Source organism: Lonchura striata, chromosome 5 (assembly GCF_050655825.1).
Source record: "Lonchura striata isolate lonStrDom1 chromosome 5, ASM5065582v1, whole genome shotgun sequence".
NCBI classification, from domain to species: Eukaryota; Metazoa; Chordata; class Aves; order Passeriformes; family Estrildidae; genus Lonchura; species Lonchura striata.
In genome coordinates, this window is record NC_140707.1 from 36,608,354 (window position 1) to 36,623,967 (window position 15,614).

General features: G+C 39.4%; 1 protein-coding gene across 12 annotated transcripts; it reads left to right on the forward strand.

Moving 5' to 3' along the window:
* The first annotated feature begins 360 nt into the window (after positions 1 to 360).
* LOC110472101 (carbohydrate sulfotransferase 9) lies at positions 361 to 12,330 on the forward strand. Of its 12 annotated transcripts, XM_085580291.1 has the most exons (6): positions 365 to 620; positions 736 to 780; positions 8,199 to 8,309; positions 10,218 to 10,340; positions 10,502 to 10,649; positions 11,085 to 12,330. In XM_085580291.1, the coding sequence occupies exons 5-6, from the start codon at positions 10,556 to 10,558 to the stop codon at positions 11,933 to 11,935; spliced, it is 945 nt and encodes a 314-aa protein (XP_085436417.1). In that variant the 5' UTR covers positions 365 to 620; positions 736 to 780; positions 8,199 to 8,309; positions 10,218 to 10,340; positions 10,502 to 10,555; the 3' UTR covers positions 11,936 to 12,330. The 12 variants fall into 12 exon arrangements, with proteins under 12 accessions (XP_021389139.1, XP_085436417.1, XP_021389136.1 ...); XM_021533461.3 differs by lacking the exon at positions 10,218 to 10,340; XM_085580294.1 differs by lacking the exon at positions 8,199 to 8,309.
* Positions 12,331 to 15,614: the final 3,284 nt, after the last annotated feature.

Here is a 15,614-nt window from a genome sequence, read left to right on the forward strand (position 1 = left end):
AAGACTGTGCTGCTTAGCCAAGTAGTCAAGTTGGTCTCTGACTATACTTCCTATCCTCCCGCTGTGTAGGATTGTTTGTGTTTGTACCCTAAACATAATTTCTTTAAGGATGTGCCAACTCTACTGAATTCCTTCTTCTTTAGCCATGCTTCCCATGAGAACTTACCTTCCATTTCCCAGAGCTGATTGGAGTCTTCTTGTATAGAGTTCATTTGAATTGATCTTGCCTCTTTTTCTCAATCTAAAAATAATGCATATTATCACAGCACAATTGCTCTCAACCAAATTACCTTTGTCCTCATATTCCCAACTATTCCCTTTCTGGGTTGCTTAGCAGGCAGCCTCTTGGCAGGCTGCTCTTGAAGCACTTGGCAGTCTCTAAAAGCTGCTGTAGACCCTGCACGGGGAGTGGTTAAATGCTGCTCGTTATACCTACAGACAGACACAGCACAGTGCTTTGTAATGTGCAACTGGAGGTGCTCACCTAAACATTCTCAGGGAAATGCTGGCAACTTTTAGTGGGGCATAGACAAATACAACGTGTACAAAGTGTTTCAAATGCTCTCCCATGAAAGAATCTGTGTGGATACAGAAGCACTTTGCCCAGACTTAAAGATCAGGTAAGGAGAACACAAAATCTTTCCCCTATTTCCTTTCCATCCCTAGGCATAGGATTAAAATGACATGTCTCTCTAGACTGACATTTCTTTGTCTGAATCTTTGTTGTTTGTTTAGCATCACTCAGAGGCATGGGAAATCTCCACTGAGGCTGTCTGATTGGTGAGTAAAATTGGATTGTTAGTAGCTTTTCATATCACCATGATTTTGTAAGTGTAGGCAAATCTCTGCAAAGAGAGATTTCTTTTTCAGAGTTGGTTGGGTTTTTTATTTGTTTATATATTTAGAAATTGACATAAAATATTTAAAGGCATAAACTGAGACATTGTTTAGCTTTTGAAATCACACTGTAAGGAATCTACAGAGGATTTTTTTGGCAGCCTATTATTCATTGCTATGGCTTTCCCCAGTTAAGAAGTTGATTTTACAGGGATTCTGGTGCCAGAAATGAAATGACAATGACTTTCATTCACTTTCTGACTTTATTAAGGGTGGTATGCATCTTGACTCTTCTAATTTCAATACAGTTTGCATCTACATAGGATTCTGTCAAATTTCAAGCATTTCAGCAGAAATTTTTCAGGCTAGATATCTGTTCCAGGATATTTTTTAATCACTTTGAGCAAAAATAATTTATTTCTTTTTGTACAGGAAATCTGTGCTCTTTTTTTTTCTCTCAAATGATTCCAGTGACCTTTTCTCTAAGAAGTTCAGGTACATTGCAGATTTTGAAATAAGCATTTCAAAAATGAGGTTAAGAGTTTCCTCTTGTACATTATCAGTGGAACCTCTTCTGCACAGGAGAGTAAATAATCTGCTTTAAAGAGCAAGAATGAGCAAGATTTCTAGGGAGAAGTAATTGGGGATTGCTGGCAAAATAGATTCAAGGAACAAAATCAGCAGGAAAATGTGCCTTGATGACTAGTGTGAAAATTGATGTGGGAGGGAATGAAAAGGAAAATGTGTCTGTTTAGCTTGGGAGATACTAAAATAACTATAGAAGCTGAAATGTAGAGCCTGGAACTAGCTGAGAACAGAACTGAGAGTGAGAAGCAGTGGGGCTGTGTGGGAATCTTGGAAGTAGAAGGAGAGACAGTTCTGATGAGCTGGGCTCGGAAGTGTGGTGTTCAAGGGGGGGCTGTGAGGCTGACTGAGGAGACAAAGGGAGGAGTCTGGCAGAGGGAGCCAGCAAAGAGCTGGCTTGTGCATGAGGAAGGCTGAACAGCAGAATCAGGGTGAGATCTGATGGCTGTTTGGGAAGCTGGAAAACAGGATTTGCTGGGTGAGCTGCCTGGGGACGATATAAGGAAGGCTTTTGGAGGTGAGAATTTGCTGGAGATTGGGTTAAAGTTTTGCCTGAGGAGTAGAAAAAGGGACTGGGAAAAATGGGGTCACACCTGGGATGAGGGCTAAGGGAAAGGCTCTGGTACCCATGCAAATATGTGTTGAGCAGGAGTGTTGGAGTGCTGCTGGACAGTGGAGTGCAAAGAGTGGGGGTACCAGGAGAGGAAGAGTCTGGGCAGAGCATGCTAATTCTGAGGCAGGGGGAGTAGGGACAAGCTGTGCTATGGACAATTTCCCTTCAGTGCCAGGAATGGCATCCCACATGGCCAAGCCTCACTGTTTTGTTGCTGCCAGCAGGTAAGACTGGTGAGTTTGGGGCTTGTCACTGTTGATGCTGGGTTTGTTCACAAGACAGCAATCTGCTGTCACTGTTGGTTATTCCATTAGAGTGAGCATAATAAGACTGGTTAAGGGAGCTGATTCAACCCTGACAATGATTTTTGTGTATGTTGTTGTGATACTTCATGAATACTTTTTTTGAGTACCTTTTCAACACCTGGTTTTTAAAGAAACAAAATACTCCACACAATTTGACATGTTTGGTTCACAGGATGAACATGTTCTTGAGACATTCAAGGGCTGTCCAATAAGATCCCTACTATCTATGGCAGATGAAGGAAGGCATGTAGTAAGCCAGGCAAGAATTTTTAAGGAGAATTTATGTACTATGATAATCCCATGTAGTGTGGGGAACCCACCTTTTCAGACACTCATTGACTGACCATTCTCCATTTTCTGGATACTTGAGCCAACTCTGGAAAGCAGATTTGCAGATTTTTCAAGCATTTTTATCTGTGACTGAATCCACAAGACTATTTTGAACTTAGAGTGTACTGTTATGTCAAATGCTCTGAAATGTCAAGTCTTTAGTTTCAAGACTGTTCTGCCAAAAGCCAGCAGACACTTCATTTTATGCTCTCTATGATTTAAATTATCACTTTAATCCTACTGTCTCCAAACTTCTTAATTTTTGATACTGCAAGTGTCATAGTATGCTATAAAAACATGTTTCATAGAAACATACCTTAAACATAACATTTCTGCTGAACAGCTTGCCCTGCAACACAGAAGAGAGCAGAAGGGAAAGAAAGAGTAAGCCTAGATTCATGTAGGAAGAGAGAAAAAGGTATACACACAGTTTGTGTCAGGATGTTTCAAGCAAAGAGGTTATTTCTGTAAAAGGGCAGACACCAAATCACTGGTGATAGGATTGTACATGACTCCTGTAAGGGAGTCTTTGAAGGAGTATAAAAAAGAGAGTGGGGGTAATGAGAGTAGAGGTATGGTTTCAGACAAAATTTTTGGATCCTGAAAATAAGGTTCAAAATCTAGACTAGAATGACAGGAGAAGCTGGAGGAGATAGGAGCAAAAAGGAAAACCATTTAAACAGAAACGCTTTGTATTCACTGGAGTGTAAAGAGGGAAAGAGAGGTCATAGCTGTCATAAATTATGGCTAAGAGGTACTAGGGATGGGGACACAGGGGTGTAACAAGGTGAACAGCAAACAGGAGTTTGCCTGGGAGTGGTGTGCTAAGCAACTGGGACTTCTATAAACAGTTTTGACTGTGCTATTTGGCGTGCAGTGGCAGGAATATATGAATCATGCTTGCCCCAGGAGGTAAAAAGCAGGAAGGGTCAAAGAGGATCTAGATCTGAGACACACACAGGTAGACCTGAATGGCAAGGAAAATATTGCTATTACTGACATTAACTGAGAAGAGAAACATGGGAGACCACACGAAGACATATACAAAGGCAGAGAGTTAGTTATACATGTGACAAAGCAGAAGGATTTTGTGAGGCCCATCTCCTGTGAAACAACTTTGGGAGGAGATCATTCATTACCACCCTGGCCAGGGTGCATTGTTCTAAACTTTTCTTCTGTGCTTCCTTTTTCCTCCTTTTTTTCTTCTTTCCAAGTTTTTTCGGCTTATCTAGATTCCATAAAAGAAAGTAGTGAAGTTTGTTCTCTGGTGTTTGGTTTTGCAGGATTTAAATGGCAGTTGACAAGTGCATGGAATTTTGAATTAAGTGTTTAGATAAAAAGGCCCCACAGCCCATTATCAGATGTCAGGCACCAAAAGCAGTAACAGGGCACTGCCCAGTCCCCTGGGTCTGCCCCCCACTGCCCAGAGCTCAGGATCCCATGTCAGCCTCCTGAGGCCATCAGTCCCTGCCCCAGTGATGCTGCAGCAGAACTGGTATCCACCTTTCCAGGTTCTGGCCAAGCTGGGCCCAGCCACAAGCCAGGTCTTCTCACTGAACCTACCTCTTCATAGAAAATCAAAAGTGCATGGCCTTTCTGGCTGCAGTTCCAGGAAGGAAAAGAAATAAAATTTTGATCACATACTAAGGGATGGGTTCCAGTGCAAGAGTGACTACAGTGTATATAGTCTCATTAATTCTTAAACATCTGTGGTATTTTATTGGATACTTAGCATATTGTTTTCTATACTCATTTCTTTGAATTTGTTCTTCTTCATCTTCACTGAATTGTACTTTGTGTCTTTTTCAGTCCAGTTCTCAAGCCTCCGTTTACCAAAACTGCCTTAGAGCAGGCTACAGAACCTTTCTATTTCCCTTGGCCCCCAGTTCTACCACTTTTCCTTGGGTTTTTGCTTCCTGCCTCTCTCTGGGAGCTTTTCTGTCAGACTTGCTGCTGCCTTTCCCAAGGAACTCTTTTTTTTCTCTTCACTTTGGTCCTTTTCATCCCCAAATTGGCTCTTCCTTTCGCTTGCTCTTTTGTGGACTGGTTAGTAACTGTTTTAGCACACTGGCATCATAGCTGGTGTTGGCATCCCTGAAAGGGAAAACTTTTAGGAGTGATTTTAGGTGAAAAATATAATTGCTCTGTAGGTGCTTCATAAACTTAATCCAAAAGCAGGGACAGCAGAGGAGAAAGCAGGAACTGTTTCTTTGTTATCAAGGGCTAATGATAACAGGGGCTACCAATATGATGTATCAAAAAGTAAAGCTGAGCTTTTAATACTGCATTAGAAATAATAGATAACAAAAAACTTTGGAAGATAAGACAAGGAGATGACATGGGATTAAGTAGAGAACGAAAAGCTAAAAGGCAGGCAAAAGAAATGGAGTAATGAGAATAATAAGCAGATTAATGATGGCAGCAAGGAAGATATCACTACAGTTTCTGAGACCAGAAAGAATGCAAATGAGATTATGTCAAATGTTGTCTCTTATTGACAAAATGACCCTGATCAGACACTTTTTCTAGCCCTCAGCTGTCTGTAACATGCGTGAGTTTCCTAACCCATTACTGATTTTCCACTTTATGGACAGGCCAGCCTGGCTGCTAAGGTTCCACTTTCTGGGGTCTTTTTCCCTCCTGTCTACCCATTGCAAACTACAGAAGCAAGAGTGCTGCAGATTTAGTCAAACAAGGGTATTGCTCTTGCAATTCACTCTGATAAAACAGCATATGCAGAACTGCACCCAGAGCTTGGTTTTCTTGTCCAGGCTATTTTTGGGGGCTTTCTATCCAACATTCCCTCCTCAACTTCTATGTACTCAGGCACATATCAGTATGTATGTATTTGCAGTTGTCTTTTTGAAGGGATTAACAGGGCTTAAGTACAGAATGGGGTTCAGCAACTGAGAATGTTATCTGTTTTCACAGATTTTTCCCTACCTTCCACTGAGCTGCTATTCTGGTACTTTGTTTTACTTCTGGCTTCAAATGTATCAGGAACACAAATAAGTATTGTTATAATTTTATTCTTTTAGTGTGGAAAGTTCCACATATCTAGTGGGTACAGAGGATCACCCCACATGCTCAGGTCTGACCAAGGTCTGTCTGTGAAAAACTAGTTTGAGACACACCTTTGTAAGTTTATTATCAGAAGACTTTAAATCATTATCAGCCTACTTAGTTAGTTTACTTGGAGCAAATAATATGCCAGTGCAACTGATATTAATGTGTTTTGGAACTGCTCATATGTACATATATATATGTACATACGTGTGTGTACATGTGTTTCTGTACTTGGGTTATAGGTGCCGCACAAAAAAAAAAACATTATTTGACATTTCCAGCTATAGTACCTCTTATTGTTTATGAAAGCATAAAAATATTTTAAAGTCGGACGTTTTTTTGCTAAATTCCTTTAAATACTGAAGATTTTGCAATTGCAATGGTTCAGAAGCTCCAGAAGAAGGATTAGAGAATGCTATGTTATGAATCATTGTTTCAGCAGTTCAAGGACAGTGTACAAGTGATACCTATGCAAGGCAATGCAATCTATTCCTTTGGTGCCTGTTCTGGAAATAAATCCGCATGGCAGGAGGAAGAACTCCAGTCTGAGTGTGGATGTGTTATGTCGTGTACTCATGTGACTGTTATTAAAACATCTTTGAGTATTTCCTAATTGAAAGAGTACTAGAGACTTTCTATCAGACCTTGTTTTGGTCAGGGGGAAAGTGATCCATTTTAAACCCAAAGCTGGTGGATGGATAAGTGTGAGTGGTTGTGGTGTAGCTACACATGCTCAGTTAGAGTACAGACCACTAACAGACATAGAAGAAGGTTGCAGAGGGTCTAGTATCACAAAACATAAAGCAAGCATGAGACAAACTAACTAAGAAAGAGAAATTTAACAGAAAAAATATCCAATAACTGCAGCATATGACAATTTTTGATGCCTCTGGAAAAGTACAATACAGAGAGCGCTCTTCTGGGTCAAACAGACTCATCTGCCATGCAGGGTTTCTGCAAGTAGGTTGCCAGCCTCCTCCATACCCAGTGTACCATGTAGAAAAGGGAGATGTTGGAAGTAATTAAAAGCAGCCAGTCATCAGAAATGTCTTGAAGTAAACAGAAGGATGGGAAGAACATTTTACGGTCAGAAAATTTGGCAACAAAAATATGAACAAGACGATAGCTTTGTTACTTGCAGAAAGAAAAGAATTTTTGAAATGGAACTGTAAAGGGCCTTGGTGGAATTAAGCAGTGCAAAGAAGGCTTGAATTCAGTAAATATTTTTAATTTTATGATGGCTTCAGGCCTTTTTGCCATTTTGCATGCACATGAGATGATTTGCATTGCTTTCTCCAGTAATCTATTCCCCATTTGTTACCATTCTTGGCTTGAACAATTGTTCTGCTTGTTCTCATATAGAAATTTTGGATTATGTTATAGGAAACATGTCACCAGATTGACTGACTATTTTTGCTTGGCTTTTGTTGATTAAGGCAATAGCATTGATGTAGTGGATTTAGAACTCTACAAAGCATTTGACATGACAGCATGTTTTAGCTTAGGAGCTAGAAAGACATCAAAACAGCTGGACACACACTGAAGAAATCAAACACTAATTAACAGACAGGCCTCAAAAAATCTTCTGATAGCAATAATTCTGAAAGACTCTTGCAAGAAAGGATTCAATGAGGATAATTCTTGCTGCCTGGCTTACTTTTTAGTAATGACCAAAAAATAATCAGAAAATTATTTTGGATGTAATTTTCAGAATCTACTAAGATATACAGATATTAAAATATCAAGCCATCGCTAGGTATAGTTGATTTATAATGACGTGATCTGAAGAACAAGGAAAAACCAACAGTGCAGTGTATCAGGCTGTTACCTGGAAAATTTTATGCTTCATTAAAAATTAAAAAAACAAAAATCCATCTCCTCCTCCCCCTCTGCTTCCCCCACCATATACAATGTGAACAGTGCAGATGAATGCCTTATGTTTAATTTTTAGGATCTTGTATTCTGGGAACATGTAAGCTCCAAAGAGATATTTAGACCCCTGCCTCCCTGTTTCTTGTTTTGTTACTTTTCAGTAGAAGAAGTTTCTGCTTTTTTTGTTTCATGAGTTTTATGATGCTGTCTTTCCATCCTGCCTGGGAGACCCCATACTGCCGCCCTTTGGTTACAGCAGAAATAGTCTATTTAGTATGAACTTCTTTTATTAATAGACTCACCACTCCTTTACTGAGGAATGCCTTGTAGTTACCTAAAATCACACTTAATTCAAGGTAGGATGAGGGGAAAATGCAAAGAGAATTATTAACTCATTACATCTTAAATAGGAAACACAATTACAAGTACATGGAAAAGCCATAATAAATATAAGGAAAAGTTCATCTGATTTACTGACACTGACACCTTCTGACAAAAGTGCTTTTAATTTTGAATATTTTCCCTTCAACTTGTCCCTCTTTGACAAAATGGCTTTCAGAATTGTCTTTCTTCCTCTTCCTCTTCCCCAGGTTTCTCTTAGGTGATTTTCATCAGTGGAAACTTTGCATTACACAGAACTCCATACTGGGGTCGTGCATCTGAAAACATCTTCTGAAGAAGGCTTTGGGCTTCACTTTAAGGTAGCTTCATGTCATGTTGACCCCACTTGTTGAAGGCAGTGTTAATTCTTCCTGCCAGTCTGTTCTGTGGAGTTTTCTAAGGAGTCCAGAAAGAGTTCATGTGTCATCTTGGAGCTTGTTCTATCCCTTCTTATGGTCTGATTGTTCTCCTGAATTTAATTAAAGATTATTTTGCTTCCACAAATATGCATAAGTCTTAGGAGTTGTCTCCTGTGTTTAACTAGCTCCTAAACAGCTTCTTTCCCCCAAGGAAGTCTCTTCTATTTCCCTGTGAAAATTGAACTCATTGACATGTTTCCATGTGAAATATGTCTTATAGCAGACCTTATATTCTCTACTGGTAGTGTAATTATTAAATACACATGATACAAGTATCTAAATAGGGTAAAATTCATCCAATTCATTTTCTGATTCCTGAGACAGGTATGATAACATTACTTCTCTGAAGTGACAGCATTTAAAGTGAATGAAGCCCAGCATATTTCTCCTAGCTATACTCTAACACGGGGTCCTTGTACAGAATTATTTAGAGTAATATAGATTTTAATTGCTACACAGTGTAAAGTTGTGTTTTCAAACTGCTTCTGAAAAAGGGAACACTCAGTCTTGGCCCTCATGAGATCAATGAACAACCTGACTGACTTTAGCTGGCCTTGAAAATGGCCTTTGATGCATTAGGACTCAAGGATCACATAATGAAATGAGAATTGATGTACACTGAAGGAAAGGTTAAAGGCAGATCTTCCCATAACCTTTCCTGTAGCCTTTACAATGATTTTATACAGCCAAGAAAATGAAAATATTATATGCTAAATGCCATTGTATCTGAAAAGGCTGCATTAATTTGAATGAGTATTGTAACATTTTATTGTAAATACAAGTAAATCTTTAATACAGAAATAGTGAACAGTGCCCCTCTCCATTCCCCAGGTCATACCTATGCTAAGAGAGATTTAATTGTCAGCAATGCTGTTAATTCTGAGTCTGCAGATATTCCAGTAAAAGTGTGTGATATCAACATCACATGCCAGCCCTGAAAGGAGGAACCCTTGTGCTCAAGTACAGTTTCAGCAATGTAACTGGTACTGCTTCCACTGCTGTCTCAGAACACACCAGAAACCAGAAGTGGTCCTATTGTATCTTGTAAAAACAAAACAAAATAAGAAAAAATGAAAAAAATTGAAAAAATATTGGAAAAAAGTAATCCAGGCAACGATGTGTTTATTGCCAGTAGGTTCAGGATGCAAACTTGAGAAGTGGGAAAGGAAGACAGTGCTGTTTGACTTTTTTGATTGTGTGGACTTTATAGAACAGAAACGGAATGCCTCATTTGCCAGTAGTTATTGTTTTGCACTTAATGTTGCAAATTCCAATAACAGCATGCTGATGAAGAGCTCTCTACTGGGGGAAACAGAGTAAGATTGCACAGAGAATTTAGATAGGTCCCTCTTCATGATATGCAAGGAGACAATGAGTGAGCACAAGAGAGAAGGTATGTTGTGCTGGACTGCCTTCTTTCCTTCTGTCTGAAAACATGGAACAACTCCTTTTCTGTTGCTTACCACTTTCTACATTTCCCATCGTACTGAACCAATGTGGGGGTCTTCTGCAGCAGCAATGGCAGCAAACACATATACCATGCAGGGTCTTTGGAGAGGGACAATGGGAGAATTCAAATTAGTGGTATGGATTCTCTGCAAAAATAGGGAAGAGTTTCTCCTGCAATGATTTATTTGTCCAAAGTGCAAAGCTTCAGGGCAATAAATGGAAATAAATTAATCCTGAATATATCCCGGTCTTTGTGGATACACCTGTTACAGGTTATAGAGACCTTTGTATTCTTAGATTCTAAATATTATAAAAAAATACAACTTTGTAATCCTAAATGAAGTTATTGTTCCCCAACAGCTTTAAAAGACAAGGGAAGAGTATGTGCTCATAAGCAGTTCATTGTTCTGAAAAAAGGAGGAATTTTGGAAGACTTCAAAATGGACATATTATTTATCTGTTTGGTTTAACAGTATAATTGTGGTGAGTCTTTTCCATAAGAGAATTTTTACTTATTAGCAAAACCTATTTTACAGGGCTTGGAAAGTCTTTTTGCTGTCCTAAAATCTGCAGGAGATACACATGTTACCTTTGTTATATCAGTCATACAAAATCTAACCTGAATTATCTTTCCTTGTTGACAGAAATACAGATTTCCACTTTAGAGACTACGTCACTTTCCTTCCTGTGAGAATAACATGAATCAGAAGGTGTTAGTTTTTCTTCTTCCAAATTTTGTATTTGGGATATTTCTTTTTGGGTTTTTCTGTAGGAGACAAAAAAACCTAACAGGTGAGTACAACAAGATTTAATGTTTTATAAAAAGAGAGACACCTTTTCCAAGTATGTTAGAAAGTAACTATGGAGCCCAAGATATAAACAATACTGTGAAAATATCCAAGGCCTAGTCACTTGTCACTGTGGTAGTTATCTCAGCAATATATGAGAGGAGAGCACTACAAAAACATGATGCTGGACCACCAAACTTGCTTAGACTAATACTGCTAACATATTGAAAGTTTTCATTTTAATAAATGTTTCACTAGGGAGGGTAGTTTATTGCATGTTTGCCATAGTCTAGTCTTGGTTACAGCAAAAAAAATATTTTAGTACCTTCATTAGGTTTTGTATGCAGGATGATAGATTGAGTGCTATGATTGTCACAGATAAACAGATTTATACAAGCCTATTTCACTGAAATGGTTTAAATTTCTTCCTTGGTTACAGATGCTTTTCCCAATCCTACTGAAAATTGGCTGGCAATTCAAAATGGTCGGAAAACCACACTGGCTTCTGTCTGCCTGAAGAATAACCTTAATAAACCAAGAAACAAATTGGATTCTCATGTTGCAAACCAGCTCTTTGTGGAGCACAAGCATAAATTTATCTACTGTGAGGTGCCTAAGGTAGGCTGCTCCAACTGGAAGAGAACTATTTTTCTTCTTCAATCAGACCTGAATGCAGAAGCTTCTGAAATTGAGCATGACAACATCCACCATACCTCACTAATCAAAAGGCTGGTGTCTTACCCTCCTGCCTTACAAAAGGAATTCCTAAGCAATTACACAAAAGTGATGTTCACCAGACATCCCTTGGAACGGCTGGTTTCAGCTTACAGAGACAAACTCCTGCACTCTGAACCATTCTACAGTACCACTATTGCTAATGAGATTAGGGCAATGTTCAGGAAAAATAAAAATTCTCCTGAAAAAGTGAGTTTCCAGGAGTTTGTCAACTTCATTCTAGCAAAGCCACCACATACTCTTGACATTCACTGGAAACCAATGTTTCTGCTTTGCGATCCTTGCAACATTCACTATGATATTGTGGGTAAGTATGAAACTCTTGGGTTGGACTCTGAGCATGTTCTGAAGGTCATTGGTGCACCAGAAAGCCTGCAATACCCCAGCTTGAAAAGATACGGCTCAGAGAAACGAACTGATGGTGATATTACCTTAGAGTACCTCAGACAACTGACCTCAGAACAAATTGAGAAGATTAAAAAATTGTACGAAATGGATTTCTTTTTGTTCAACTATACTATGAAATATGGGAATTACTTTACCCTGAATGACTAATGTGGGTTAAGCAAAGAACAGTTTCCTTTGTACAAAACGGATGGAACGTCCTCACAGGTGCTTGATAACTGGGCTGGTGACTGCTGCTGAGGTTATCCTGGAATTTGTAGATACAGTTTATCATTCTAAGGACCCTTATAAAAAATCCCTGTCATGATCTCCTGTACCATACAGACCTTTACCTATTAAAGTTATTGTCTTCCTATTGATCTTTAACAGCATATGTTTGTTTCATGAAAACTGTTCATAAATGATAGATTTTGGTCCATTGGTAAGAGACACGGGGAGGATGAAGAATGTTGTATTTCACAATGAATATTTTAGAACACAATTTTCATTTTTTAATTAGAAAATTACATAAGATGCAATAAATAATCTCCTTGCGAGTTAAACCACTCTGTCTGCAAGAGCCTTGATCATAAATGCTGTAGGAAAGGAGCAAATAACTTCAGATGCTTGAAGCTGCATTACAGAGAACCTAATGCCAGGATATCTTCCTGTCTAGCAGTGCTCTGATCAAAGCCCATCAGCCTCATCCCCCAAGCAGCACAGTTGTCAGCATTATAGCTCTTAAAAATCTTCTGATGAGCAGATTTGGCATTCATGGTGACCTTACAAATGCTTTTCACCAGTTTGTAAACATTTTAGCAGAAAGTCTGAAAAATGCATTGAGTTTTTTTAGAGAAGTAGTTAGAGGTACCTTCTAAACTGTTCAGCTGGGTGGTGCAAGATCTAAAAGGTGATTCTTATTTATTCTCCAAAAGCACTTAACACCCAGTCAATGGACAGGCCAGACAATGCAGTGGGGGCAATGTTTGGGCTTTCCCATTTGTGCTGCTGGAATCCATGAGCCCCTGGGACTTTACTGAGCATAGCACTTAGGAGGAGCTGGGTAACCTTAGATAATACATTTGTTCTACTTGTTTTCTCATACTACAGGAGAATGAGTGCAAATGCATTGTGAAGTTATGGTGAGGGGAACAAGTAAACATGTGGAAGAAGGAACTCAAACCAGTACCCCCTTCTTATATTCCTAGGTGGCTTTGGTTTTAGACCACTGAGGGGGTCTATAACTGCTATTATATTAAGCATGAGATTTGTCCCCCTTTAAAAAAAATCTGTTGTCTAGTAAAATTCAAATATTAATTTGTGACCATATTAATTGTAACAAGTTTTAGCAACTAATTGTGACTATTGGCACCACCTCTAGGGGATGTCTGTCTCTGAGCAGCTAACTTGAAAATCTCTCAAAAGCACCTAATTCCTCTCAGCTAAATCTGCAAATGCATAATGGCTGTCAGACTAGTCTTGGACCCAAAATTGGATCCCAGCTTCTCATCACACAGAAAAGGACAGATACAAAATAAGTTAATCCCAGAGTAGTCACCAATCTGTACAGCCTTTCCTGCCAGCAGCATGGGCAAGGAAGAGAGAAAAGGAGACTCTGAAAAAATGACACAATGGGGTTTAAGTTATGAGGGTTTGGTGGAGCTCTTGCAGTGCAGGAAGTGGGTTGCAGGAATATACGATATACGACATCAGCTGGAGACAGTGATCAGGCCACAGTGACAGAAGGCCCAGAAAGAAATGCTTTCTATCCCCCTTGATAGCAGATTGTACACAAACCAGGACTAGCTTTCAGTACATCTGGCAGGTCTTGCCTGGCTGACTATTTCATAAATGGGGCAGCTTTGGCACAAAGAGAGATTCCAAGTGAGAAGACCAAGCAAGAACAGCAAAACAATTTTGGGGGGGGGGGGAGGGAGGGGGGAGTAGGGGAAAGGTTATGATTTTATGCAGAATGATTTGTATTTCTGGATCTTTCCCTCACCACCACCATATTTTGTGTCTCCATAACCCTAATATCCCCCAATACTGGACTGTTCACGCTGCCCTGGCAACTCTGCAGTTCATGTAAGTTTTTGTTTTTCTTTACTTGCTAGTTTTCTTTAGTCAGAGGAAGCAGGAAATTGCTCCCATCAAAGTTAAGGCTATGCAGAAGGATGCAGTCTCTCTCTTCTCTCTCTTTCCTGAATCAGAGCTACATGCTTCTCCTACATTCTTTGACAGATCGTGCAGAGGTAGAGGGGAATAAGATTTGCTTCATAACTCACTTCTACATGAGAGATCCCTCCAGAACTATATCTGAAGCTGTAAGGATATCTAAAAATACATGAGTACTCTGGCACCCTCATCCAGCCTAGGAAAGCTCTGAAGAAATTATACTGACAGAGTTTTTTACACATCTTTGCTGGTGTCAGTGTTAACATCCCCCCTCCAGTTTCTTGCTGTTAGATGTGAGTGGCTTTATATTCTTATTTCCTCTTTCACAGGTTCACATATTGTTCCTACAGTGGTTGCAGAAAAATGATGGCTAATTCATTCATCACAAGCCCTAATCAGTAGCAGAAGGCTATCTATTAAAGCAGAAAAATATCTCTAATCACAGCAGACTTTGAGTTTTGCTCTTTGCCTATAAGGAACTGTAAGTTCCCTATACACATTGCCTCAGATCACTGGCTGCTGTAGTTCTGTTTTGCTCATGTGAGTCTGGAAAAAAAGCTGCAGAGGACATATGTGTGCATGTGTGCCCCACATAACAACAGGTGTACTCTCTTTCCTACAAGTGGACTGTCCAGGACAAGGCTCTAAGCTGAGCTGGGCTCCCTCCTGACTTTTGCCTAGAGAATAACCCTCAGTGGAGCTTCTTTTCTTTTGGATGCTAACTCTTGGTGATGTGTTCCTGGGAGGAAAATGGATTCTTGCAGTTGGGAGCAAGGGTGGAGGCAGTGTGGTGAGGCTCAGGCCCTGGGGAGGATTTGAATGGGGAGGGAGTGTCATAATTAATCTTCTGATTTATTGTTATATGCCTGCAATATAATCATTGCAATGTTAATTTCTGATTTCCTTAATAAACTGTAGAGAGTTAACACATTAATCTATTTGTTCATCCTTTTCAATCTGTTTGAAAATCAAACCTACCTCAAAGTTGTTTGTTCAAATCAAAACAAAGGCTGCCTGCTACTTGGCAACAATCAAGCCAAAGCTGCTTGCCTCTGCTTTGCTACATCAATACACCTGCCTTACAGAAATTTTAAAGAATTGAAAGAATTAGCAAATACTAATGCATGTTCCAGTTTGGAGAAAAAATGCAAATAAGAGGAAAAAAAGGAAGAGAAAGAAAAAAAAATCTTGCAAAGCCAAGCTTGCTTCTTTCCACAAATCTATCTATCAGCAGGGAGAAAATAGGAGACTTTTTCCACTCTCATGGAAAGCCTCACACATGCTTTCAGGATAGGCATCCACAAACCTGACATCACACTTTCTTCATGGAAGTATAACAGATCTAAGTGATGATCCATCTCTGTCAGCAATGGAGATCATGTCACCAGTTGTTCCTTGAAGATGTCTCCTTTACTTTAAAAACAATTATTCTGCCTGCAAGCAGTCCTAATTTTTCACATAGTTTTGTACTTGAATCTTAACAGGTAAACCTGTGATTAGTGGTTTCTTGCTCAGAGAACTTCAAAGAGCAGTACAGCTGTGAACAGAATAAAAGGTGTGAGCAATGAAACTTCAAATGTTTGCTGTTCCACAGAACCACAGAAGTGTCTCTGACTAACGGGAAGAAGAGGAAGCACCACCCATGCAAGACATTGCACATCAGACAAACTGCAGT